A 25,727-nucleotide genomic window follows, 5' to 3' on the forward strand; every position below is an offset into this window, starting at 1 on the left:
ATAGGTGGCCCTCCTCCACCCATGCTTGCACGGGGGGGGGGGCAAGCCCCATCCCTTGCAGCGCTTCCACCCAAAGGTGGCACAGGGCCAATGGAGGAGGAGGTCCCAGGCTGGGCACCAGACCTGCTGGTGCCAGGTGCCATGGCAAGCTGAGGTGGGACAGGTGGGTCCGCTGAGACCAGCCTTCCCATATGAACTATGTTTTGGAGGGCATAATAAAGATATGGATTAGTAACAGTCAACAGCATTCCCAGTTAGTTATAACAGCATGCAGAAGTATTCCCATTAACCCAACACACCAGATTTTCAACAGTTGAAAAGCAAGCATAACACATGCATATGTAGAACAATAGTGGACATTACAACAGCATGCAGATTGAATTGATGGCAAGAGGCCACCAATATTGTGGTATTTTAACAGGGCACATGCATAGAAATAAATGCAAATATTTATAAACCAATAGGACATATGTCCCAACAAATGTTTTGAGATTGGACATACCGATTGAGGTGTGGAATTGCATTTTTTATGCACATACAGTAGGGTGGAAAAGGATAGATCAATTAACTTATATATCCTTCTAGTTTTCACTACATTCCTATTAACTGCAGTTATATGTCCCTTACATGTATTATTACACTACCCAATGTCCTTATATTGTGCAATTGGATTTTGCTAGATCATTATATACATGAGCTTTATCTTACATACAAACTGTCCAAGATGCAGATGTTGCTGCTACATATTTTGAGAGTTGCTCACACACTACTGCTAAGATGGTGCACTGACAGCTCTACTTTCATATAATTATCTAGATATGTTCAGGTGAAAGTATCCGTTATATGTTAACAGCTCCCTACATTTCTGGCAGCACACTGACATATTTGGGGAACAAAATACCAAGCTACTCATGTGCCAGATTAACTTGTACATGCTGGGCATGAACTAACAGTTGAGGGCTGTAAGTATGCATAAAAGCTACTGGCACTCCCTTCATCCACGTTGTATGGGTCTACCCAAGTGTGGGTTAACACTGCTTAATACAACAGTACTATTTGTAAAATGCAACAGTACAACAACATATCAAAGAAAATGACACAGATGCACTCCAGGAATTATACATTTATTAAAGGATTATTACACCTTTATTTATTTGGTTAAAACACTTTTTGAAGGCTCTCTCATTTATTTTATATAACAGTACATGCAGAATAATTACTAACCGGCCTAATGACGCAGCTTTTGCAACCTATCTTCATGGGCTTGGTGATTCATAGCCCAGACACCTGCAGCTGTGAAGTAAATGCAGTGATATTGAGACATACCTATCCATAGTATAGACAAGCATAGCAATTCTTAATTACTTAATACAATGGCTACTTACTCAGTACTGGGGCATTAGGCATCGCACGGGACTCCTGGATCCACTGGTCCAGTTGATCCTCCTTATGTCGCTTCAGGTCAGAATAATGGTGCCTGACGTGCTCACCAGTCCGAGGAATGCCAGTGGCACTGGTGAGATCATGAGCTAGACTGTTCCAGGCCTCCGTTTTATATTGGGTGTCCTGGTACTGGCCCTGCAGGAGTCTTTCCTCATCATTGTGGGCAAGGAGCCAAACCATTACTTTGGTCTCCTCAATGCCCCAGCGTTGCGCTTGAAATCATGTGCCTTCTCCAACACCAGCCATGCTGACTGCAGAAGGGAGCTAGAACCAGTTATGGCAAGTATTCCCACCTGTGGAGCTTAAATATGCCTCATTTCCCGCACTTATTTGTGATTGACCAGTTTTGAAAAATCTCAGCTGCAGGCATACCTGCTTAGCTTATGTTGGCAATGTTTAATATTCCTTTGATAGATATGTGTCTGTTGAAAGTGCATGGTTATGAAATGCTGTCATGACTTAGTGGTTATGTATAGTGACTATAGTGCACAGTATCCTGAGTTCGAGCCCTGTCACTGCTTTTTATTTCCCTACTGGCCAGACCTGAATGGTTAAGGTACAGTAAAGGAGGTGTGGCCATGTTTAGCCGACTTTGCCCAACGTTGCTCGACGTTGCGCTGATTAGCGCAGCTTGCAGCTACGCACAAATACGTTGTATTTGTGCTGGTTAGCTTGGTGCACAGCTATGCGCAAATACATTGCGCTTGTTAACGCGGTGCTCAGCTACGAGCAATTGGTTTTAAATATGCCAAATACTGCTAAAATGTGCTTAGCAGTGCTTTATATTGCTTAAAATAAGTTACTCATGCCTCAGAATGCATAACCATTTCACCTTCATATATATATATATATATATATATATATATATATATATATATATATATATAAACTTCGTTCACTACTACATGTAACATTTGAATGCTTTTTACAAAACTTATACATGATAAATGTCAGGAAATATTTTTATATACAGATTTCCAACACAAAATGGGAACGTGCAGTGGTGGGACTCGAACCGGGAATGCCTCCTCGTTGTGCGAAGGCTCTAACCACTACGCTATCACTATTTTGCTTAATTTGCATATTTTTTTCTTATTATCCTCTTCAGTGTCTAAGCTGCTAACTGTAGCTAAGCAATGGGCAATCCCGCGCAAACACACGCAAATACAGGCAGCTATATCGGAAATAAAACAAAAAAAATTTCTTTTAAATGTTTAAATTTGTACGAGGATTAACATATGCGGGAGTGTAGTGTTACAATGTACACATGTGAGCGTATTCGCTCATGTAACTCGACATTTCTTGGGTTTTGTCAGTGCAGGGGCGTGGATTTTTGGACTGCTCGGAAGTCCGACACACCCCCTACACTCGTCCACGCTCCGTGTAAGCTTTAGAGTTGAAGCAGCGCACCCTCATTAATATGCTGACATCATGGAAGAGAAGACAGCAACCATTGCAGGACCCAAGACTTTGGAATTCAGGCCTGCTGAGGGCAGCCTGCCAGCAGATTACCCAAATGTAATGACTGCAACAGTGAATACGCTCGAACATCTACATTTATGGTAAGTGCACACAATTGTACTTTTTGCATCATGTCTGTTTGATCTTTTGAGGGTTGTGAAGTCAGAAACTGCAATGTGTCTCATTACTTTCTAACTTCTCTCGATTACGATTTCCCATTACAGATATATGGTGCTAAACTGAGGGCATGCAGTGATCAGTACTTTGGAGAGGTATGAATGTTGAATCTTTGATGCCGGAGGCTTCACTCGTGCTAATGGACTCACACAAGTAATATGACTCCAAGTAAAAGTAAAAAATAAAACAGTTGAACTCACAGAAGATTTGCATTGACTTCAGGGATTTCAGAGTGGTTCAAGTGTTTTTTTGTTTATAAAGTCAAATAGCACTCTGCTGTCACATGTTACATTGATTTGTGTACAAATATCCCACTTTTTACTTGCTTACTGTACCAAATGATAAAATACAAGGACATGCCATATTATACAATACAGTACATGTTCAAGACCTACCTTGTAAATGCAGCAGTTGCCACAGTGTTAGTTCAGGACTGACTGTAATGCAAGCAGTACACAGCCAATACATGGGGAGGTAAAGGCTTTGGCTCTAAGTTGAGGCCAGCAGAGGTTGCAGAGTTCTTGTATTGTGTCCCTCTCCACCCTGTAGCACTCTACAATGTCTATGTTATGTATGCTGTGATAAGTTAAATGTGGCCTGAAAACAATTCTCCATCTCAGCCTAGGCCAATTGGTGGCAGCAGCAGCATTGCCTGCTGCCTGTAGCACATAATAATGGAGTTAAGTGGCAGCAGCTCCTAACATTTTGTATGTGTAGAGTTTCTGTGTCTGTACTCCACCGCTTTTGAAATTCACAGGAAAAAACAGCATTGAGTCTACATGGTTGCTTTATAACTTGTTGAATAGCTTCACCAAATTGGTTGATAAGCATGCAGTTCAGCTGCTTGTGCTGTAAGTAGCATTTCAGAAACACAGGCTAAGCCAGATGCAATCCATTAATAATCTACTCCATTATAAAAAGATAAATGTGTGGCTGGTCAAACTGATGGTGAGGACACTTGCTACTTGTTTGCAGGACTTCACAAAACCAAATTTGTTCCAAAGAAGTCTGTACAGAGGAGTACTGAACTCCAGGAGGTATGCTCCCATTTTGTTACCTGCATAATGCATATATTGAAATATATTAATGAATAATGTCAAGCAAAGGCTTTTACACTTCTGTATTCATTAGTTAGAAGTGTACTGATGGCAGGGCCATGTTTGTCATGCCATTTCAGAGGTACACATGATTGACAATACATGAAAATACAAAGCTGTGTGATACATATGAGCAAATATTTCAGGGACGGCTGCTTTGAAAGCACTTTTAACATTTCAAAGATATTTTGTTAGCAAAACGGTTCATGTGCCTGTTCTTTTGTGGGTAAGGGAGCAAAGAAAAGTTACTGTTATGTCACAAACTAAAACTGACTGTTCTGGGCCAGAACACAGTTGAGTTACTGCTGTTGCACATACAAAACTATGTTGCTAATCTCCTTGTTTGCATCCTGCCTGTTAGTATTTCACATCTGTAGACAGTTTTATATTTTTCCATTGAGTACTACTGACTGCCTACCTTTACTGTTTTGTCTGGAAACTGTTATTATGCAGTTATGTGATACTTATGTGTGTTATCATTCTGTTATCTTTTAGGACACAAAAATGCCAATGAGGTGAGACTCCCTTTAGGTGAAATGGAAAAACATTATCATTGCTGATGCTGTCCGTCAACATGGGGCATTTCTGCTGGGAAGGAGTCTGCCCAATATGCAAGAAAGGCTATGAGCATGGCAGCAGATTGTTGCCAACATCAATTCAATGGGTGGCCACAGCCGGACATATGAGCAGGTGTGCCACAGGGCCACTGACATGATTACCTCTGCACAAAGGCGAGCAGCTGCTGTTGCCCGAAACCAAGGGGTAACGGGGGGAGGGCCTGCTACAGAACCTCTCTCACTCGCAATGAAGAGTTCCTGGTGAATATCCTTCAACATGAGAGCTCATACCAGAGTAGACCACAGCATGTATTTGATGTGGACACTACTCCTCCTTCATCCCGAGAGAAGCTTTAATATTGTTGTATAGTAAAACAATTGAAATAAAAGTTATGTCTGTGTCACATGTTTTTTTGGGAGGGGATTGAAGATTGCTACAGTGATGAGCTCAGTTTGGAGTTTTGAGGCACATTCTTCTTGAACATGCAGTTGATGCAGAAATAGAGGAGCACATGTAGTACCCCCTGTCTTACAGTTAAATGTGATTATCTTGCCCTTATCTCTTGCCTAACTTACTTAAGGACTGTCAGGAATCTGGCGATGTATGCCTCCTGCAGATGGTAAGCCAAATACATTTATGTCAGTACTGCAGATCAGTTTAAAGAAATGTAATGTGTCATTTTAGCCCTGTTGTGTACATTGCTGAACTGTCTGTAATAGTGGCAGCACTGTTAGTTGTTTAGCATATATTGCACCATAGTAGTGCAGGTATTAATGTATGCTTGTGTTTCTTCCTCCCAGGTAATCGTGACAGTGGGAGTGAGGGTCCTTTGCCACCTGATGTCAGTGTCTCATTAGGCACTGATGGTGGTGAAACTGAGGCACAGTCGGGGAGTACAGAGGTTGAATCTGACACCGAGATTGAGATCCAGCCACCCCCTTCATCTTCCCCAGAAAACCATTGGGCATACTCTTACCCAGTCTACTGAGCCCACAGTTACTGGATAGGTGGAGGGTGAGGGCATTGATCAGGGAAGTGTGGCTACTCCAGCTTCAGTGTCTGTTGAGTCTGGCCGTAGCCAAAGTGCTGGCGAGGTGCCACACTGGGGGGTTGATAGAGGTGCTTGGAGGGGGTCTGCTGTCCCTCCTCCACCTGGTACAGGTGTCTCTTCCTGTGTCACTCAGCATATGTTCAGGGCCCTCATGGAGGCAGAGGCACATTCAGAAAAGTGCTCCAAACAAATGCTCAGGGTTGTAGATGTGGCACAGGTTGACATGCATGACTGTCTCCACCATGTTGCTGATTCACTGGATCAGATGAGTGACAGGTTGGAACACAGGATGTTTGTGATGGACTGAGGAGTGTCTCTCATGGAATGACCAGCATCTGTGATGGAACTTTTACTAGGAGGGGAACAGCATCCTCATGGTCATAGGTCAGCCACAACATGTGCTGATAGCCAATGTGGTATGTCCGATCACGCTGCCGTAGGGTCAGTACTTCCACTGGTCCTTCTGTGAGTGTGCTGTCCATACCCAGATGTGGCAGGCCATGGGATCATGGTCCTGGGGATTCCCATGAACGGAGCTTGTCCAGCAGACATCAGTCACGTTCAGGTAGCAGCACTGCATCTAACCTTGGGCGTGGAGGTGCCAGTGCAACTCCTGGCAGAGCCGGTTCTCTTAGTTGAGGGTGACAACTATGAACTGCCAACTCTACCATACACAGCTCAAACCTGTCTGACATACCAAGATGTAAAGCTAGCCCTCAGCTTGGCTGAATTCAGGCAGACTCTCACAAACCACTGTCAGATGGAGGACCCCTACAGATACGCACACACTAGTTAACATGGTTCAGTCTGCCTGCTTCTCTTTTTTACTTACACACACTCACCGACCTTTTCTGTCAGCCTAGGCATCCTGTCTCGCCCACAACACCCTGTGCAAGTGATAACTGTGCCATATCCCTGTTTTCTCTCCCTCTTGGATTCAGGGATACAAAAGCTTTGTGTCTGATGCACAGGGTGCATAGCTACATTAGTGCCTAGTATATTTGCAGTTGTCTTGTTTGACTGTTAATTGTACCTGTCCCTTAAATTTGCCTTGCCAAGTTATACAGTGGATAGCATGTCAATACTTTTTAGTGTATTCTCTTGTAAGAGTTGTAAAGTCAAAAACTGCAATGTGTCTCATTACTTTCTAAGTTTTCTCTTTAATGATTTTCCAGTACATACATATGGTCCACATCATAACACACACCATCGCATTCAGATCTCAGGACTGTATGACAGCACTGTATTCAAACTCAGCAGAACAGTAATTCAGTATAATACTCTATCTTGCATGAACCTCCCCAGGCACTTTCAGCAGCTGGACAGACCACAGGGCTTTCTAATCTAGGTAACACTGGGCCTACTAACCATGCCGTGATGTATATGGATAAATTAAGATATGTCACTGTAACCTATCTGGTATCTGATTACATTGTAACTATTAATGTTAAGTTGTCTATCTCGCCTTCGTTTATTGCTTGTTGGGATCAGAGCCGATCCTCGGCTCCGACTCTGCCATCTTCTATAGCTTGAGAGCTGTTTACTGGCTCGAGGCTACCCCTTATCCCATGATGCCTAGCGCTAGCTACCCAGATCTCATTTGCCGCTTCAGCTGTGAGGTTCATGGTTACTGGCTCAGGCTTGTATAACTTTATTAATCTGCCTTTTTTTGTCAGATTAGGGCTTTTTTTAGGGTAATTGTTGTTATATATTATAGCGATAACTAGTAGGTTTAGCTGGTGTATTGTAGTTTTTCCCCCCCTTAGAACTCGTTTAAATTAGAGAGTCGTCGTCCCCCCCCCCCCCCCGTAGTAGTGTTTAGTCTTTTGGTTAGGTAGCCGTTTGAGTTAGAGGCTCCCTAGTCTTAAAAAAAAAAAAATCTATTTCATATTGCTTTTTTGTGGTAGTGTTCTGTTTTTACTTCTTAGAGTGCTGGCGCTGGACTGTTGACCAAAGTAATTTAGAGTTGTGATTTCTTTTTTTGACAGGGTATGTCTAAAGAATTCAAAGTGTCGGGATTCAAGAAGTGGACTCATGCTGTCAGAAGATGTCTCTGACAGATGGGCATACTTCTTGCGTCTCTTGCCTAGGCGCAGTGCACCTGCAGGACTCTTGTTCTATCTGCCATGCATTTAGCCCAAGAGTTCTGCAGGAGCACAAGAATAAACTTATTTTGAGAGGTCTTCTCAAGCCTCAGGATTCACCGGCCAAGGCTCAGTCAGTGAAATCCCCTAAACCGGCCAAATTGTCGGCTCCCAGCTCGGAGCCGTCATTGGCCCTAACCTTGCCTACTACCTCTTCCTCATCGGCTCCACTAGTACCCTCGGAACTGTCAAGGACCCAAAAAAGGCCGAGTTCCCCTTCGCTAGACTCTATTCATTTGGCTCCTCAGTCTCCCCTTTTGCAGAGTGACCATAGTCATAGATGTTCACATTCTTCTCGGTCCTCTAGGCTCTCAGACCACGACGTGGAGAGAGTGGTCAGTAGGTTATTGAAGTCGCAGGCACTGGCCAAAATGTTGTCCAGCCCTCCTCATCAGGTGTCTGCTCCATCCATTTCTATCTATGTTCCTCCTCCGAATCCACTGAGCTCAAAGCCAGAGTTTATTGGGGTTCAAGTCGTGGAACCGTCTGTTCAGATTACGATTTCTCCTTCTGATCCATTGTCAGCTCCAATTCCATCGATGGTGCCTTCCGTCAAGGGATCTGGGCACCAAGACTCCCTCATCAGCTCCGAGGGGGCGAGTGGCATTGGACCCTTGTCCAACCCCGCTTTCCCTCTCGGAGCATCGGGACAGGTGAGCTTGGCTCCTACATCGGCTTCGGAGCTGTCTCCCTTAGTGCAGAGGATTCTGGTCTCTTCGGAGCCGGAGCCTTCTCTGCATCATGGCAGGGACGCCTTCAATGTCATGAGGAGTGTGCTGGCCTCCCAGTCAGCTCCACCTTCGACCCCACTGGCTCCGTCCCCCGTAGTGCCTGCGTCAACCTCTGTCCCTCCTCCAGACCCCAAGCGTGGGGAACCAGCACCCCAGACAACCCCATTGGGTGTTTACTCTTCCTCCGAGGCCTCCCCTGATCATTCAGAGGAGCCCCCACGGAAGAAGAAGTGCAAGAGGAAGCACATTGACTCCCTTGAGTCTGTCACTTTGGATACGGATTTGGATGAATTGGAAGGGTCCCCGAGATCCCCCTCTGAAGATGTTTCCTTTGCGGACATCCTAGAAACGCTTAAACAGAGGGGGAACTGGAATACCCTTGCCCCTACCAAGGATGAATCCATATTCCTGGATGCGTTCGGTTCCCTACCCTCCACCTCCTGGGTTTCTCCGCCCTTCGATCCACTAATGTCAGTAGTGCTTGGTCAGCCCTGGATACAGTGGAACCAATCCCGAGGAGGCCAAGCAAGTTTATCACTGCTCCCCCAGACAGGCAGTTCCTTGCTAAGGGTGTTCCTGTGGATGCCATGGTGGTAGCAGCAGCCACTAAAAAGGAGTTAGCGGAAACTTCTTCCTCTGTCCATCCTCCTAACAAGGAGTCCAGGACCATGGACAGATACGGGAAGTGAATGTTTGCTTCAGCGACCTTCTCCATGAGGTCACTGAACTACTTATGCCATTTCATCAGGCTTCAGAGGGATCTCCTGAAAGAGCTCAGAGATACCCTTCAGGATCCATCAGCTGAAGGGGCTCAGGCTAAAGTGGCTTCTCAGCTGGCAACCCTTAACTCAGTAGTCAACTCCTCCATGAGGCTAATTTCCTACGCAGCTGATGGTGCGAGTAGAGCTGCAGGCACAGGTGTGGCACTTCGGAGACATGCATGGATGCAGCTGTGTAACTTTGCGGAACCTTTTAGACCGTCATTCACCAACACTCCCTTTGATGGTTCCTTTCTTTTTGGACCTCAGGTGAAAGACACTCTCACTAGTTGTGAGCAGGAAGGCAAGACTCTCTCTGCCGTCGGAGCCCGTTTTTCCACTCCTAGACCATACCACAAGGGTCAGAAGAGTGGGAAAATGTGGTTTCGCAAATCCCAGGGAGCTTCGCCTGACACACGTGGTGATTTTTCCTCCAGGGGCGGAGGAGGAAGTAATAATAACAGACGCCGCCCTCGTGGCAGAGGGGGTCCACAGAATCAGGGCAGCAGAGAATCTTTTTATGACAAAGCCCTTCCAACATCCCTGAAGTGTTGCCCGGCTGTCCGCCTCTGGAGGCAGTCGGGGGAAGACTTTCAATGTACCCAAAGGCCTGGCTAAACCTAACGCAAGACAAATGGGTACATTCAGTCATATCTGGAGGTTACAGAATCCCATTCTTTCAACCCCCTTTACCGTCTCGCAAGTCCCCCCCAGATGTTCCACCCAATCTGAGGGACCAAGCAGTTGTAGAAGTTTCAAAACTGCTAGAAAAAAAGTGTCATCCAGGAAGTCCCAGCAGACCAATATGAATCCGGAATTACTCAAGGTTCTTTTTGGTACCAAAAAAGACAGGGGACTGGAGACCTATTTTGGATCTCAGCAGACTGAACAAGTCTGTTCAAAGAGCAAAGTTTCGGATGGTCACGCTACAGTCCATTCTACCCTTTCTGGGTCAGGACAATTGGATGTGCACCATAGATCTCCAGGATGCGTACTATCATATCAAGATGGACAGACGCTCCAGGAGGTACCTTCGCTTCTGGCTGGGAGCCAGTCATTATCAGTTCTGAGCTCTGCCCTTTGGTCTCACCACAGCCCCCCAGGGTGTTCACCAAATGTATGGCAGTGGTTACGGTTCACCTGAGGTGTCAAGGATTCCAGGTGTTTCCATATCTAGATGACTGGCTCCTCACAGCTACTACCAGGCATCAACTTCCTCAAGCCAGGGACTACACAATTTCAATTTGCTCTCACCTAGGCATTACAATAAATTAAAAGAAATCTGCCTTGTTGCCCTGATAGTCTATTATTTATAAAGGAGCAGACTTAGACACAAGGAGCATGTACGCAAAGTTACCTTCGGACAGGGTGTCCACAATTCGCCAGCAGGTTCAATTCCTCATGCAGTGCAAAAGGGTACAAGTCAGGTATGTCCTTCAAACCCTAGGCTCTATGGCAGCGGCATTTCTTCTGATACCTCTGGCCTGTTTTCACATGAGAATCCTTCAGTGGCTTCTATTCACACAGTGGTCCTTCCAACAGCTTCCCATGTCTCATATGATCATGATTACAGAAGCATGCAAAAGACACCTTTCCTGGTGGATGGTCTCTCCTCTAGTGACTCAGGGCAGACACTTCATTCAGTCCCCTCCGGTTGCCACAGTGACCACGGATGCCTCACTGATAGGGTGGGGGGAGCATCATCAGGGCATGACAGTCCAAGGCACTTGGCAGCCTCACGAGTACCATCTGCACATAAATGTCTTGGACATGAGAGCCGTGCTCCTAGCGTTGCAAGCCCTTCAGGACTCTCTCCCTTCTGGGACCATTGCACTTCAAACGGACAACATGTCAGTGGTGTGGTACATCAACAAGCAGGGCGGAACCAGGTCCTACCCCCTATGTCGAGAAGCACTCAGACTTTGGCAGTGGGCGATTTCCTCCCAACGATTTCTGATTGCGACGCACATCCATGGGAAGTCCAACATCATAGCTGACAGGCTCAGCAGAGCTATTCTCATGCCTCACGAGTGGTCTCTGAATCAGGTAGTTGCGGATCTGATCTTCCGCAAATGGGGACAGCCTTGCTGAGATCTGTTTGCCACCCCCTTCAACACCAAATGCAGCAACTTCTTCTCCCTTTTACCACTTTCCGGTCACCCTCCCAGAGACGCTCTAGTCCAAGATTGGCCTCAGGGACTTCTTTATGCCTTCCCTCCATTCCCTCTTATACCCAAACTCATACAGAAAGCTATTCCGTTGGGTTGCAAAATGATCCTCATTGCCCCCTACTGGCCTCGACAGATATGGTTTCCATTCCTGCACCATTACCTCACCGAGCAGCCCTGGACTCCGGATCCTATTCCAGACCTACTGATTCATCAATCAGGAGAGCTGCATCAATCCCTCCAAACAATCCAGCTCACAGCTTGGTTGATCCATTTCCAACCTTAGCCAGGCTTCCCAGCATTTCCCCAGCCGTGCGTGAGATTATTGTCTCCTCCCACAAATCCGCCACTAGGAAGACTTATGCTAGCAAATGGAAACGTTTCTCTTGTTTGGCAGAGGCTAGGAACATAGATCCCTTTTCAGCCCCAGTGCACGAAATCTTGGAGTTCCTAACAGAGCTTTTCCATTCAGGGTCCGCTTCTGCCACAATCAGGGTTCAACTAGCATTCATCTCTAATTTTCATGTTGGTTTTTCTAATCTAAACATTATGTCTCATAAGCTGTGTAAAGCCTTTCTCAGAGGGACTACTCTCCTTAGGCCTCCAGTAAGAGATCCCCCTCCTCCTTGGGACCTTAATTTGGTACTAGCCTCCTTGATTATGCCCCCCTTTTGAACTGGCTGCATCCTGCTCAGTTAAGTTCCTATCTTGGAAAACTCTCTTTCTGGTAGCTATTACCTCAGCCAGACGTGTCTCGGAACTTCAGGCACTGAGTGTTCATCCTCCGTACTTAGTTTTTCATAAGGACAGGGTTGCTCTGAGAACTAATCCCTCCTTCCTTCCGAAAATCTGCTCGGAGAATAACCTAAACCAATCTATAGACCTCCCTGTGTTTTTCCCTAACCACACCAACAAGGCAGAATACAAACTACACCAATTGGATGTTCATAGACAATTGCATTTTTACCTGCATAGAACAAAGGATATAAGAAAGTCGGACCAACTTTTCCTTTCCTATGCTAGGGGCAAACACGGTCTTCCAGTTTCCAAAGTGACTCTTTCCAGGGGGTTGTCTCACATTGCTACCTTCATCTATCAACTAAGAAACAAAGAGTTGTCTATCAAACGAAAGGTAATTCTACTAGGGCTTTGGCCACCTCTGTAGCCTTCCAGGTTATGTTGCCCATGGACTCTATCTGTGCCGCTGCCACGTGGGCAAATCCTCATACTTTTGTCTCTCATTACAAGTTGGACATGGTGTCCAGGAGTAGAGCTAACTTTGGTTCCACTGTTCTGAAGAGTCTGTTCCAATGAGCCACCCAGGATCGTAGGTGCTAGGGACGCTGTCCTAACAAACAAGAAACAAAGGCGAGATAGACAACTTAACATAAAGAAGTTATGTACCTACCATAACGTCCCATGTTAGTTGTCTTCATCTCGACTTCTTTCTTGCATCTCACCCTCCGTCCCCCTGTCCTATTGGACCGAGAGGAGTTCTGGTTTCACTGGCTGAGTTTTCCCTGGTTTGTTTCCTCTACTAACCGAGAGAGTATTACAGGTTTGCTCAACTTGTTTGTTTGGACAGGTTGATTCTCTGGCTATGTCTGGGGGTTAGCTATTACAAACGAGATCTGGGTAGCTAGCACTAGGCATCATGGGATAAGGGGTAGCCTCGAGCCAGTAAACAGCTCTCAAGCTATAGAAGATGGCCGAGTCAGAGCCAAGGATCGGCTCCAATCCCAACAAGCAAGAAAGAAGGCGAGATGAAGACGACTAACATGGAACGTTATGGTAGGTACATAACTTCTTTTTCTAAGCCTCTCAATCTTGGTGTAAGCACTTAGGCTTCAGGCCTGTTATACATTAAGAAGGTTTGTGATCTAGATTCTTGTGGCAGGAGAAGGTAGCCTGCACCCTCCTAAGCTGGGAATTGCTGGTTGAAGGCTTATTATGTTTGTTATTTTGAAAGTGTCTTAGTTCTTGTTTAAGCACTAAGGCTCCAAAGCAGTTATTTTACATTAGGAAGGTTTGTGGTTTAGACTCTTGTGACAGGAGAGTGTAGGCTTCACCCTTCTAAGCTGGGAATTGCTGGTGAAGGCTTATTGTGCCTGTTATTCTAAGTGTCTTTGTCTTGGCTTAAGCACTTTGGTTCCAGACCAGTTATTTCATACTAGGAAGGTTTGGGTTTGTGGTCTGCACTCTTGGGAGTATTCTGCTGAACTGCTGCTGTATTTAAACGTCTTTTTGCATTTGTGACTGCGATTTTCTGCACTTTGAATTTCTAGTACTTCTGCATTTTATAGTATAGGCTAGATTCAAGCTTGCTGAACCTAGACTGTTTGCTTTCATTTGAACACTAAAACCAACCATCTTACATTAAGGAAGCCCCCCTGCACCTCTGTGGCAGAAGTGTGCAGCCAAGAACCCACCTGAGTTGGGGATTGCTGAAACAAGGCTCAGTCTTGGGCTTTCCCTTTGTTTATTTTTTAAAAATCATTTAACTTCACTTGTATTTCAGTGTTGTGTTTGCACTCCCTTTACTGGAGCTGCTCAGAGATTGCAGTGCTGCCCTGTGAGCAAGTCCATTGTGAACCATTGACACCGTTTTTTACCCCCTAGCCCTCCATAGAATAGCCACTGTTTGTTAGTCTTGCAGAAAAATCTGGTCCATCTAGCCCACTCCCCACTAGTATACTACAATATATACCTGCTATAATAGACTGACAGTTTCCCACCATTTCTTCAGCCAGTGTGATTTACATGGGCATCCTGAGGCAATGTAGCAACTGTATCATGTAAACTGACAACTGGTTACTTCTAAAACAAACAAATATAATGTGTGAAAGATGTATCTGTAGTATGAACCGTTATGACTCTGTCATAGTCCATGTTGGAGTGAATAACTTAAGATGTACCTCACTGGACTATATGAAGAGAGACATGACTGAGCTCTCAGATGACGTGGCAAAGGCTATGTCCCTAGCCCTAAGCAGTATTCTGCTGTCATCTAGGATGATGCCTCCTTTTAAACAAAAGAATGGCTTCAACAGTTGCCTTAGCTTCTGGTGTCAATCCAGGGGGATCCAGTATCGGTCAGCTTGGGAAGATATGGTCAACAGACCACGTTGCTTTGCCAGAGATGGTCTTCACCTCTTGGCTTTCGGTTACTGGTAAAAGTGCTTGCCTCCCCCATAGTGCCTTGTTAGGCGGTGTCATAACAAAATTCCAGATGTAAAAAAATCCACTAGAGACAAACTCAGGGTTGTGCTGCTTAATGCAAGGAGTCTAAATCAGAAACTGCACTCACTGGAAGCACTTCTTACCTTGGATGATGCCAGTGTCTTGTGCAGTCAGAGATATGGTTCAAGACTGCAGAGAGCCCGATGGCCATACAAGGCTACAATGCCTTCTACACGTTCAGACATCAAAACGTGCGTAAAAGAACCAAAGGCAGAGATGTATACATCTTTGTTAAAGACAAATACACCTCAAGACTAGTCAAAAAGTACAACTCCCTAGAGCTACTCCAACTAACTGTAGGTAAAACCATTTTCCATATCATTGCTAGCTATAGGTCCCCCACCATGAATCACGAGGACCACTCTGCCTACCTTGAACCACTTGAGTCACTCAATGTATACAACCAAACACCTTGGTCCTGGGTGATTTCATCTATCCTTCCATTGATTGGTAGTAATATGTAAGCGCAAACACACTTTCCATAAAGTTTCTGAACTTTAATACAGATTCTCTGGAACAGATAGCCTGCACCCCTACAAGGGGCTGAAATGTCCTAGACTTAGTACCCCATTTCATAGGGGGTCTCTGCACTGCTACCTGTGTGTTGCCCTTCCCGTTAAGGTCTGATCATAATTCAGTCTCATTCGCATTAACAATCATTCCTGACTGCCCAAGAGCAAAAAAGATGAAACATTTCTCCAAAGCAAACTGTAGTATCCTAAGCAATGGCATAAATAGTTTCAAACCCCCTGCTACCACTGTCAGCAATGACTGTTATACAAAGGTGTACACAAATGCCCTGTATAAACACCTGTACAAATGTATAGACTCTGCTGTACCTGAACAGATCAAAACAAGGTCCTCATAAAAAAAGAAGAAAAAAAAAGCCACCCTGGTGAGTATCAAGCATAAATAGGTTATACAACAAGTGGAAGAAACTATTGTCTAAGAACAAAAGGGGAACTGACTCAGCAGAGGAAGGACACCCTCCACAGCTTGAACAAGCAAATTAGATATCTGGTGACATTCTCTAAAGCCAATTACGAAGCTAAACTAACATCCCTAGCTAAACGTAATCACAAGGCATTCTTTAGTTATATCAGAAATCTAAAAGGGAAGACCCAGCTTTGTGCCAAACTAGTAGTGGATGGTGCCACTCATACTGACCCTGAGGACGTCGCCAGCTTGTTAGACAGAGTTGGTGCAATCTCCACCCCTTGTCCCTAACAGACATACCCCAAAGTCTACTAGAGTCTCCAAAGAGCAAGTCATACCCACACTTGCCATGGCCAAAAACACAGCCTCTGTGGGACTGGATAACATCCCATGCTATCTATGAAATAGTCTAATACAGGTCCTAGTGGAACCACTTGACACTTTCTTCAACCACAGTCTAAGAACTGGCTTTATCCCAGCAGAGTGGAAATCAGCAACAGTAATTCCCTTGCTCCAAGGACACCTATGAACTATAGAAACATAAGCCTAACCAGGCTCATCTACAAAGCCATGGAGAGAAACATCATGGACCTTATCAAGAAAGACATAGGTGACCTTCAAACTCCTGACCCAATCCAATTTAGCTGTTTGGGTGTCCTGCAGACTACTACAGCACCAGAAAAAAGGAGAGACTTTTTGCTGTTCTAAGTACCTTTTTGGCTTTCTGTTAACTGCTTTAAGCTAATCGCACTTTGAAAAGCCATTTTTTACCATCGTTTGCTGTATTTCTGCAGCATTGTACTGTTAATTCGTTTTTACTGTGTGTGCACCTGTTTTACCTGTTTAAAACATAAAATCTAACTGAATTTATAACTGTCGGTGTTACACTCGTGTGACAGCCTTTTCTATGCATGTATACTATTTTAAGTTCTTTTTTCTGCTTAAATTAAAAAAATTAAATAAAAACACTATCTGTACTGCTCATTTCCCACCCTTTCCTATACTAAAATAGTCCAGATCCCAGATATGATGGTTTCTGGACTTTAGCTTGTGTTTCTGAGTGGTCCAGACCTTGTTGTGCCAGTGGGAGGTCTTTCTGCTTATCAGTGAAAGTGGTAAGCACTAGAGCAGCCTATCTGCTGCAAGAGGAGTGGTCTCAAGCTCTGAAATTTACCTTTTTGGCCGTTTTGGGCTAATTTCAAGTTTCTGAGTTAAAAACCCAGGTTTGCGCATTGTGCAGCACCAGTTAGCTAAGGTTAAACTAATCCGGGTGCCTTAAAGTCTGCTCTTCAGTTTTTCCCTTAGAACTAGCCAATTTCTTATTTGTAGCACTTGAATCTGTCCTTTTGTGCTCGGCACTGGTTCAGAACAGCTGATAGCACTAAATAAGCCAAAAATCTCTGAAGCACTAAATCTTTCTCATTACCTAGTGGCTAACAGTTCTTTTGTCACTTATCTTCCTCAAAGTGACCTTGATGAAACAAGTCCGAGTACTTACTACCCCCACTGTCTAGAAGAAAAAGTATTCCCAAGCATGTCCAAGTGACATCTCCCAGTGTTCTCTCCTATCTACCTGATGAATCTGGGCATCTTGGGGCAATGTAGCAATTACCTCATGTACACCGACAACCCTCTCCTCCTACAACCCGGCACTACCATGTGTGAAAGATGCATTTATCTAGCCAAACTGGAGACAAAGCTCTCTCAACCCAAAACTGAACTTGTCAGTTAGGAGGAGAAGGCAAACACCCACTCCACACCACACACACCACATAGTCCCAGTACATCTACACCACCAAGACCCACACATAGATGCAGAAAATCATTCTCGGAGGCTCTCAGTAATAATCTACCCAAACAACAGAGACCTCCAAAGCAGAAACGCATGCAACCTCCAGCCCTCACCAGAACACATAAGACACAACACACAGACTTAGTGTGCCACTCAATCACTGCCCATAAGGCAAAACCACGTACCTACCACATTGGTCATAGGTGACTCTATAGTCAGGCACACTAATATTCCACTCACCAGAAAAGACAAGGAGAAGGTTACTGTTAGCTGCCTTTTGGGTGCCAAGATCTGCCACATAACCTATGCACTCAGGTCACTCCACAGCAAGTACAAATATGACTCGGTCATTGTCCACCAGACCTTCACCCTTATGAAGTATCAGTATGTTTCCTGTATTATACACCAGACCCACACCTTCCACGCCACATCAGATAACCATGTATTTTTGGCTTCTCCAGTCATGTAGTGAAATAAAGACCTAGCTACAACACAGCCAACCTGGGTTCAGTTAGTGGCTCAGGCAACAGACAGAGTGGCAGGAGAGAGATGGACATTACCATCCTGGGAGGGAGGATGGTGTTGAGGGCAGCCTCCACTAAATCTCTGGTGAAAACCAGAGATGTGTAATGAAGGGGGAGTAGTCCTAAGGAGAATTAGAGAGGGGTCCTTGACTGAGCTGCCTCAGAGGTTGGGCGATATGTCAACACATCCCCAGTGTGCCCACCCTTTGGACTTCACCAGGAGACTGTGGGGAAGGAGTAGAAGGTGAGGCATATGGAAATCACCCAAACAGATGTAGGTGACCAAGGTCCCTAGGATGCCCTTGGGTTCCATGACCATACCCAAGAGGAGAACAGAGCAAGTCAGGAGGGATCAGAGAAGTTGGTAGATCCAGTGTAGTCATGGAGCACTGGGTAGCAAGACCATAGGTTGGTGTAAGGAGGAACAGATAATTATGTATTTTGTGTGTGTGTGTGTGTGTGTGTATATTATTTAACATTTGTTTAACGAGAAAGTCCAACATGGAACAAAGCCAATTTTCAGCAGAGGCCCAGGGAGAAACGCTCCAGATGCATGTCTTTGTAACATGGGAGGAAACCGGAGCACCCGGATGTGTGTGTGTGTGTGTGTGTGTGTGTGTGTGTGTGTGTGTGTGTGCGTGTATGTATATGTACACGCATACATACACACACATGTATATAAATATTCTATTATGGAGTATATAGTTTTAAATGCTAATGACTTAGCTACTGAAATTTGCACTTTTCTTCTAGGGTTTGCAGTCTGATTAGAGACCTCATGAAAGCTAGACCACATTTACTGCATTTCTTTGTTGTTTACTCACCCTTCTGACATGACAAGTATGGGTGGATTAACCTTTTTATCACAGTCAGAACCTAATGGCATAAGGTGTGCTGATTCTTCATGTTAAGCAGTCATGATATGTACATGGTGTTGTGATTCAGTTACAGTCCTATGTTTATGGAGCTTGATGTTGCACAACACTATAGTATGGTGTTTTGCAAGGTAAGAGTCAGTTTCTGTATATATCACATTAGCTGGCGAGGATGTAGATGCTCACCTGACCTAACTTCTGAATGATTGGAACTCTTTTTGTAGGGTTCTAATATTTATATTTTGGTATAAGTTAGTGCCTTTCTTTTTAGTGTCTTCCATTTCTAACTTGGCAAACACAGAGAAGGGCTGAATTGTTTTCATGTACATATAAATGTCTGCAGACATTCATAGTCCTATGCCTGTAACTCTCTTTGAAAAAGTTTAACCATGCAGAATATCAATACATTGGCTGTATAAACAAGCCATGACTGTGCAGGCAGTCATTTCAGTCAGCTACCGTTGTGAGTATGTCAGTATTTGTTTGCTTTTACAGTTGATTTCATATTTTTTATACTTTGTTGTTACAAAAGTATACATGCTATTCTTCTGATGCACTGTTTTATTGATTACATTTTAATGAAATTTCATTCACATTGTGTCTTGTGTATTAGCACTGTTTTTGTTTTAGTTTCAGTTATAAAGCAAAATAAGTTCTTTCCTGTTGAAAGAACTTAAGTACAACACAGAGGTAGATCTTTTTGGAAGGACTACCTTTGTTTATGTCAGAGATTTACTCATGTAATGAATGTGCTGATAGGCATCTCTGTAGTTTGAGGATCTTCTGTTATGGTGAGTGCCTTATGAGGCTATGCTTTGCTTTTATGAAATACTTCGTAATTCCCTGTTACAGAAATGTAGTTTTGCATTTCTCAGATACTGTCAATTTACAAAAAGTAATATGATGAATGCATCCTGTTATGTTGTGTCTTTCAGCACCAGCATTGCTTGGCAGTGTTTAGCAGAGTGAAGTTTACCCGATTACTGCTGACAGCTTTGATAGCCTTCACGAAAAAAGAGGTTATTTTAACTTTTTTCTGCATTTATTGTTTGGTTTTACTGAGGTTTTATATTTTGCATGTTTTTGAATTTACTCACTGTCACCTGAGCAGTCTTTTGAGCTTCATATAGGCTTCAAATGTGTATGATAATGCAAAAAAACAACAAAAAAAGAATCTATTAGCTTTTCCTTAAAAGGATTAGTTCTAGAGGTTGAAGTGTTAGATTCACTTGGTGGGATTCAGAGATTTATTAGATATTGAAAAGGGGCATAACTCTCGAGTGCTGAGTTGTAGTTTCCAGTACTGTTAGTGATGGGATGGTACAATTCATAAATCTCCACAGACAGTGCTGTTGCATAGCATAAATCATTGGAAAAGACTTACTCTGATTTGCATTATCTGACAGACTAGAACACAGAAGAATGCAAGTGAGCATTTTGGTTTGTTTTACTTAATTTTAAATGATTGCTAATTGAAGAGGGTTAGTAAAATAATGGTGCCACAGTAGTAGTGGGTAAACTGCCTCGGACCGGCCATGCCAGCACTGGTATCCACTCCTCGTGCAGCCTGTCACCGGTGCCACCCTGGCACCTACAACAGAACCCAACCCTGCTCTCTCAGCAGGAGGGAAGGATTTTGCATCTGCAAATCCTAAATCTTGGAGCCTGGCTTATTCCTTGAATTCTCCCCCAGCAACCCTAAGCAAACAGGTGCTGGATGTCATTCTTGAAGCCAGAAGACCCAGTACAAGAAAATCCTATGCTGATAAGTGGAAAAGGTACTGCTCCTGGATTCAGTCTAAAGGAGAGGACACAACTCTGCCCTCCCTGCCTCTAATCCTGGATTACTTAGCAGATCTACTCCACAGAGGCCTGTCCTTCTCTTCCATTAAGATACATACCTCAGCCATTTCGGCTCATTAGAACATGAAGCAACCTCTCTTCTCACACCCTCTTATCAAACAGTTCCTGAGAGGGGCAAACAACTTAAGGCTGACTAGGTGAACACCCACCCCTCTTGGGACCTTAACTTTGTACTGGAAAAGCTCATGCTTCCCCCCTTTGAATCTGCAGCATCAGCAGAGTTAAAATTCCTCTCTTGGAAAACAGCCTTGCTTCTGGCCATCACTTCAGCTAGAAGAGTGTCTGAGCTACAAGCACTTATGGCTGTGGAACCCTTCATTATTTTCTATGCTGACAGGGTTTCCCCCAGGACTAACCCTTCCTTTATGCCTAAAGTGGTGTCCAGCGTGGCTTTAAACCAATCCATCCATTTGCCAACTTTCTTTCCCAATCTCAGAATAAAGTGGAAAGGATCATGCACACCTTGGACATGCACAGACAGCTCATATTCTACCTTGATAGGACTAAGCCCTTCAGAAAATCTGACCAGTTACTAGTCTTGATTGGCAAACTGCATCCATTTCTGCTACAAGCACCATGGAAGCCAACCCCACAGGGGGTCAGAACACATTCCACTAGGGCAACTTCTACCTCTACAGCATTTCTCAGGGGAGTCCCTACCAGGGACATCCTAGAAGCTGCTACCTGGAGTTCTGTACATACCTTCACCAAGCATTACCACCTGCCTATCTTTTCCAAATCCAGGGCAAGTTTTTGCAACAGCAGTCCTGCAAGGAATACTAGCCAGCCCAAACTCTTCTTGACTGCCTCCACCCTTCGTCAGCTTTGTGAATCCACCCAAGTGTGATGACTGCAACAGTGAAACACGAAGAACGTAATACAGTTGTTTACACTTACCTTAAATGTAGATGTTCGAGTGTATTCACTGTTGCAGTCTTGGTTTCCCTCCCTCCAACCCCTTGGTTTCTGTCTCTCTCTCTCCTCTCTATGGCTATTACTCAACACTTTCAGGGGTATTGGTATTTAAGTTTTACTGGTGGTGTTTTCCCCACCATAACTTAGCTCCCTATTTGTGGGGGCTCCTGACATTTGGGGCAAGAAAAACTGAAGCAATGGCGTCGGCTGCCTGTTTTTATACCCCTGATGACATGACGTCAGTCCTGGAGCGACAGCATCTGATGCAGAAATAGTAAGTCTCTGGCATTCGGGCCGACTGAGGGCTACCTGCAGGCAGATGACCCAAGTGTGATGACTGCAAAAGTGAATACACTCGAACATCTACATTTATGGTAAATGTACACAACTGTACTTTCTTTAATTTCCACCCTATTTTTAAACTCCACCTTAATTTTATTCCACTCCCTAGCTATGTTTCCAGAAGAAATTTCTATCCTCTCTAATAGCTCGTGTATAGCCTCCACTACCCATTGCTTAAATTCCTCTCTTTTCAACAGATAGCTGGGAAAGCGCCATTATCTCATTTTTATTTCAGTACCCTGTGTTTTTATTTTAGTTGCTATTGGCGCAGGATCTGAAATAGTTATTGGGTTCTATCAAGACCTTCAATTAAATACAGATGTTCCTGTGAAATCTAAATTCTGTCTAGTCTAGCCTAGTTTTTATATCTTTAATAGTATTGAAATTCTCTCTGAACTCCTATTACTGAATTCACATCTTCCATGCCAAATATTTTCATAACTTTCTTCAGAAATCTACCCTCTTTTGTTATATTTTCCCTTCTGGGCCCCCCAGACACATTTTCACTATTGCAAATCAGATTCCCGTCCCCACCTGTAAGTAATATTTCTTGCTGAAAAATGATTATTTCTCCCAGAATTTTCTTAAGTACAATTATAGCAGTTTTAGGTGGAATATAAATACATGCCGTTGTAATCGTCCTCTCTTGCCAGTAGCCCCTTAGCACAAAAAAATCTGCCATTATTATCTTTTTTCTCCTCTTCTGTCATTATTGGAGTTGCTCTTGCAATTAACATAAGTACTCCTCTTCCTTTGTCCTATTTATTCCTCTGAATAACTATCCTGAAAACCTTTCTTCATCAAATTCACATGTTCATTTCTTTCTGTGTGCGTCTCCAGTAACATAGCTGTTTGCACTGTACATTTTTTAATACAGTTCACTAATCTTTCTTTTTTTGAATTTATCTGTGAGACTGTTGACATTTAAAGACATTACATCATATTAAAAAGTTATTATTCCCACCTTTTACGTATAACACCTTTTTGTTAAATGTCAAGTTCCAGCTTTTGTGTTGCATATATACACTGTATTACAGGTTGAACTTTTATACAGTTGTTTCTTGTCATATCCATTTGAGCCTGTGTCACATATTACAAAACTTTTTGTTTTATTGAAAGCCCTCAGACAAAAACAAACACACCCGCAATACCCCCTAAAACCTGTTAACTTAATACTAATATGCAAGACTGTGTACATCTTCAAATACTGAAGTTTTGCCTTCCTAATAGGAACAAAAGTTTCAAACTGACAGCCACACTCAATAGACTTGAGTTAACCAAAAAGAAAGTTTAAACATGCTAAGACACATGATGCAGCCTGTGCTTCTAAGTGCTAATTGGATTTGCCTTTTTTTATAACTGTCCCAGTGGGGAAAACTCCAGAATGCTTTTAGAAAACGTTATGTCCCAGCCAGTTCCTCTTCTCAGTTTTTTTTCTTCAGCTAGTCACTCTCCACCAGCCTGTAGCCAGTTTCTCTTTATCAGATTATCTCCATGGAGACACGAGAACCAGGAGCCAGTTACTCTTTATTAGACTGTTTCCATGGAAACATGAAGACCAGCTGCAGAATTGCAACTGAGCATACATGTATTTACTAGAAAAAAAGCCTGATAATGTTCAGTATTCTTTTTCATTTTACTTGCTTACTGTTAAAATTTGTTACTAAATCAGTCTAAGGTCCTTAATCCAGTTATTTCCCCATGCAATAATAAGAAAAGGCACATTAATTTTTCTTTTGTCATGCTCTTTTAACTAGGCTTTTTTTCATTGCATTGCCTACATTTCTTAAAAGTGAACAAAAAGAAAGAGAGAAGGGAGAAAGAAAAAAACATCAGCACTTAAAAATAACCGAGAAAACTTTACTTTATATCATGGAAAGAAAACCATACACCACAAAAATAGTGCTAGTAAGAAAAATTGTTTTCATTACTTCTCCTCTTCCCCTCCCCAAGCATTTTTTAACATTAATAACATGAAGAAGGCCATATGCTGTAAAGTCCCTCACAAGTCCAACAAATTCTGAAATAGTCCAATATTTTCTGATTTTCTTGTTCTGTCATATTTCACACACATAATTATTGCATTATAATCCCCACATTAAGTTACTGGTTTTATTACTGTTCAACTCTATCTCCAACATCCTGTCTCTGCTTCATTTCCAACATACTCTCGATTCTTCTAGTCATCTCTTGTGCTCCCTTCATTCACTCCAACATTTTCTGATGAAACATTGGAAAAAGTTTCATAGGTACAGTCTCTTTATGGTCTTCATTACCAGAAGAACAAAAAGCAGAATAGCTTGCTTTTTGTTAGACAAACTTTTGTATTTCCTGCTTAGCATGTACTTCATCAAAAAATGATTTTGTCCCTCCAAGGAAGAGTACATTGAAGACAACTGGATAAAGCAGTTTGAATCTCACACCTGCATCTTGACATTCCCTGATTAGGCAGAAGAGAACAAAATTTATTCCATTAATGTACAATGAGTAATCATTCTCCACAAGCACTCTGCTGTCTTCCACTTTTAGTACTTTGTCCTTCTGCCACAATTTAATCAAAATCATTTCCTTTTGCTGGTAGGATTGCATATTTACTATTAAAGGTCTAGATTGGTTTCTCATAGCAAAGTTTTTGAGCACACACATGATATGCCCTTTCAACCCCAGCCTTACTTGGTTACTCATCCTATTGTACAGTCAGACCCCAAACTGTGGGCAGCAAAGCCAAAGGAGGTGGAGTTTCAATATATATCAAAGATACACACACCTCCAGGCTGGTCAAACAGTATGACGCACAGGAGACACTCCTGGTGCAGTTAACCATTGACAAGACCCCTGTTCAAATCATAGCTAGCTACAGGCCGCCAAATTTGACTCAAGATGCCCACTCCACCTATCTGTCCCTCTTCAAATCTATCAAGATTCAACCCTTTACCCTGATCTTGGGCGACTTTAACTACCCAACCATAGATTGGAAAAACTACTCATGCCAGAACACAAATGCCCATAGATTCCTCGATTTTATCAATGCAAATGCCTTGGAACAGCTAGTCGATACCCCCACAAGAGATGATAATATCTTGGACTTGGTATTAACCAACATGAGTAACCACTGCAGCCCCCCTACAGTATCATCCTCGCTGGTAAGATCTGACCATAAAGCGGTCAATTTTGAAGTCAGCATCTCCCTGACCCCCCTCTAGCTAGGGTCAAACAAAAAGACTTCTCTAAAGCTGATTAAAACCTCCTGAGGGATGGTCTAAACAATTTCATAGCCCCCTCCTCCTCTGTTGGAACTGGCACCAATGTCCAAATCTACACCAGGAAGAGTACACCTGTCTGGTGGACATCTGCAATAAATAAACTATATAACAAAAGGAAAAAAAATTACTGTCCAAGACTAAGAAGGAGCAGGTGCCCAATTGGAAGCAATCTGTCCTTAGCCTGAACAAGCAAATGACAGCATTAGTGAAATCCTCTAAAGGCAACTTCGAGTCTAAATTGGCCACTTCTGCTAGAGACAATCAGAAGGCTTTTTCACATATGTCTGCAGTCTCAAAGGAAGCACCCAGATCTGTTTAGAAATGGTGGTCAAGGACAGCACATGCACAAAATCTTTAGGTATAACCAACCTACTGGCTTACAGATTCAG

At 43.4% G+C, this 25,727-nt stretch overlaps 1 protein-coding gene across 1 annotated transcript in view; it reads left to right on the plus strand.

Annotated features, from left to right (window-relative positions):
* Positions 1–25,727, plus strand: part of NAA35 (N-alpha-acetyltransferase 35, NatC auxiliary subunit) — a gene marked incomplete in the record, with an annotated part of 1,521,359 nt that overhangs the window by 770,691 nt on the left and 724,941 nt on the right. Inside the window, 1 exon segment of the mRNA XM_044060897.1 lies at positions 19,891–19,974. Within this exon segment, the coding sequence (XP_043916832.1) occupies positions 19,891–19,974 (84 nt within the window).

Source organism: Protopterus annectens, chromosome 2.part0 (assembly GCF_019279795.1).
Source record: "Protopterus annectens isolate FY-2018-M chromosome 2.part0, PAN1.0, whole genome shotgun sequence".
Taxonomy (NCBI): domain Eukaryota; kingdom Metazoa; phylum Chordata; order Ceratodontiformes; family Protopteridae; genus Protopterus; species Protopterus annectens.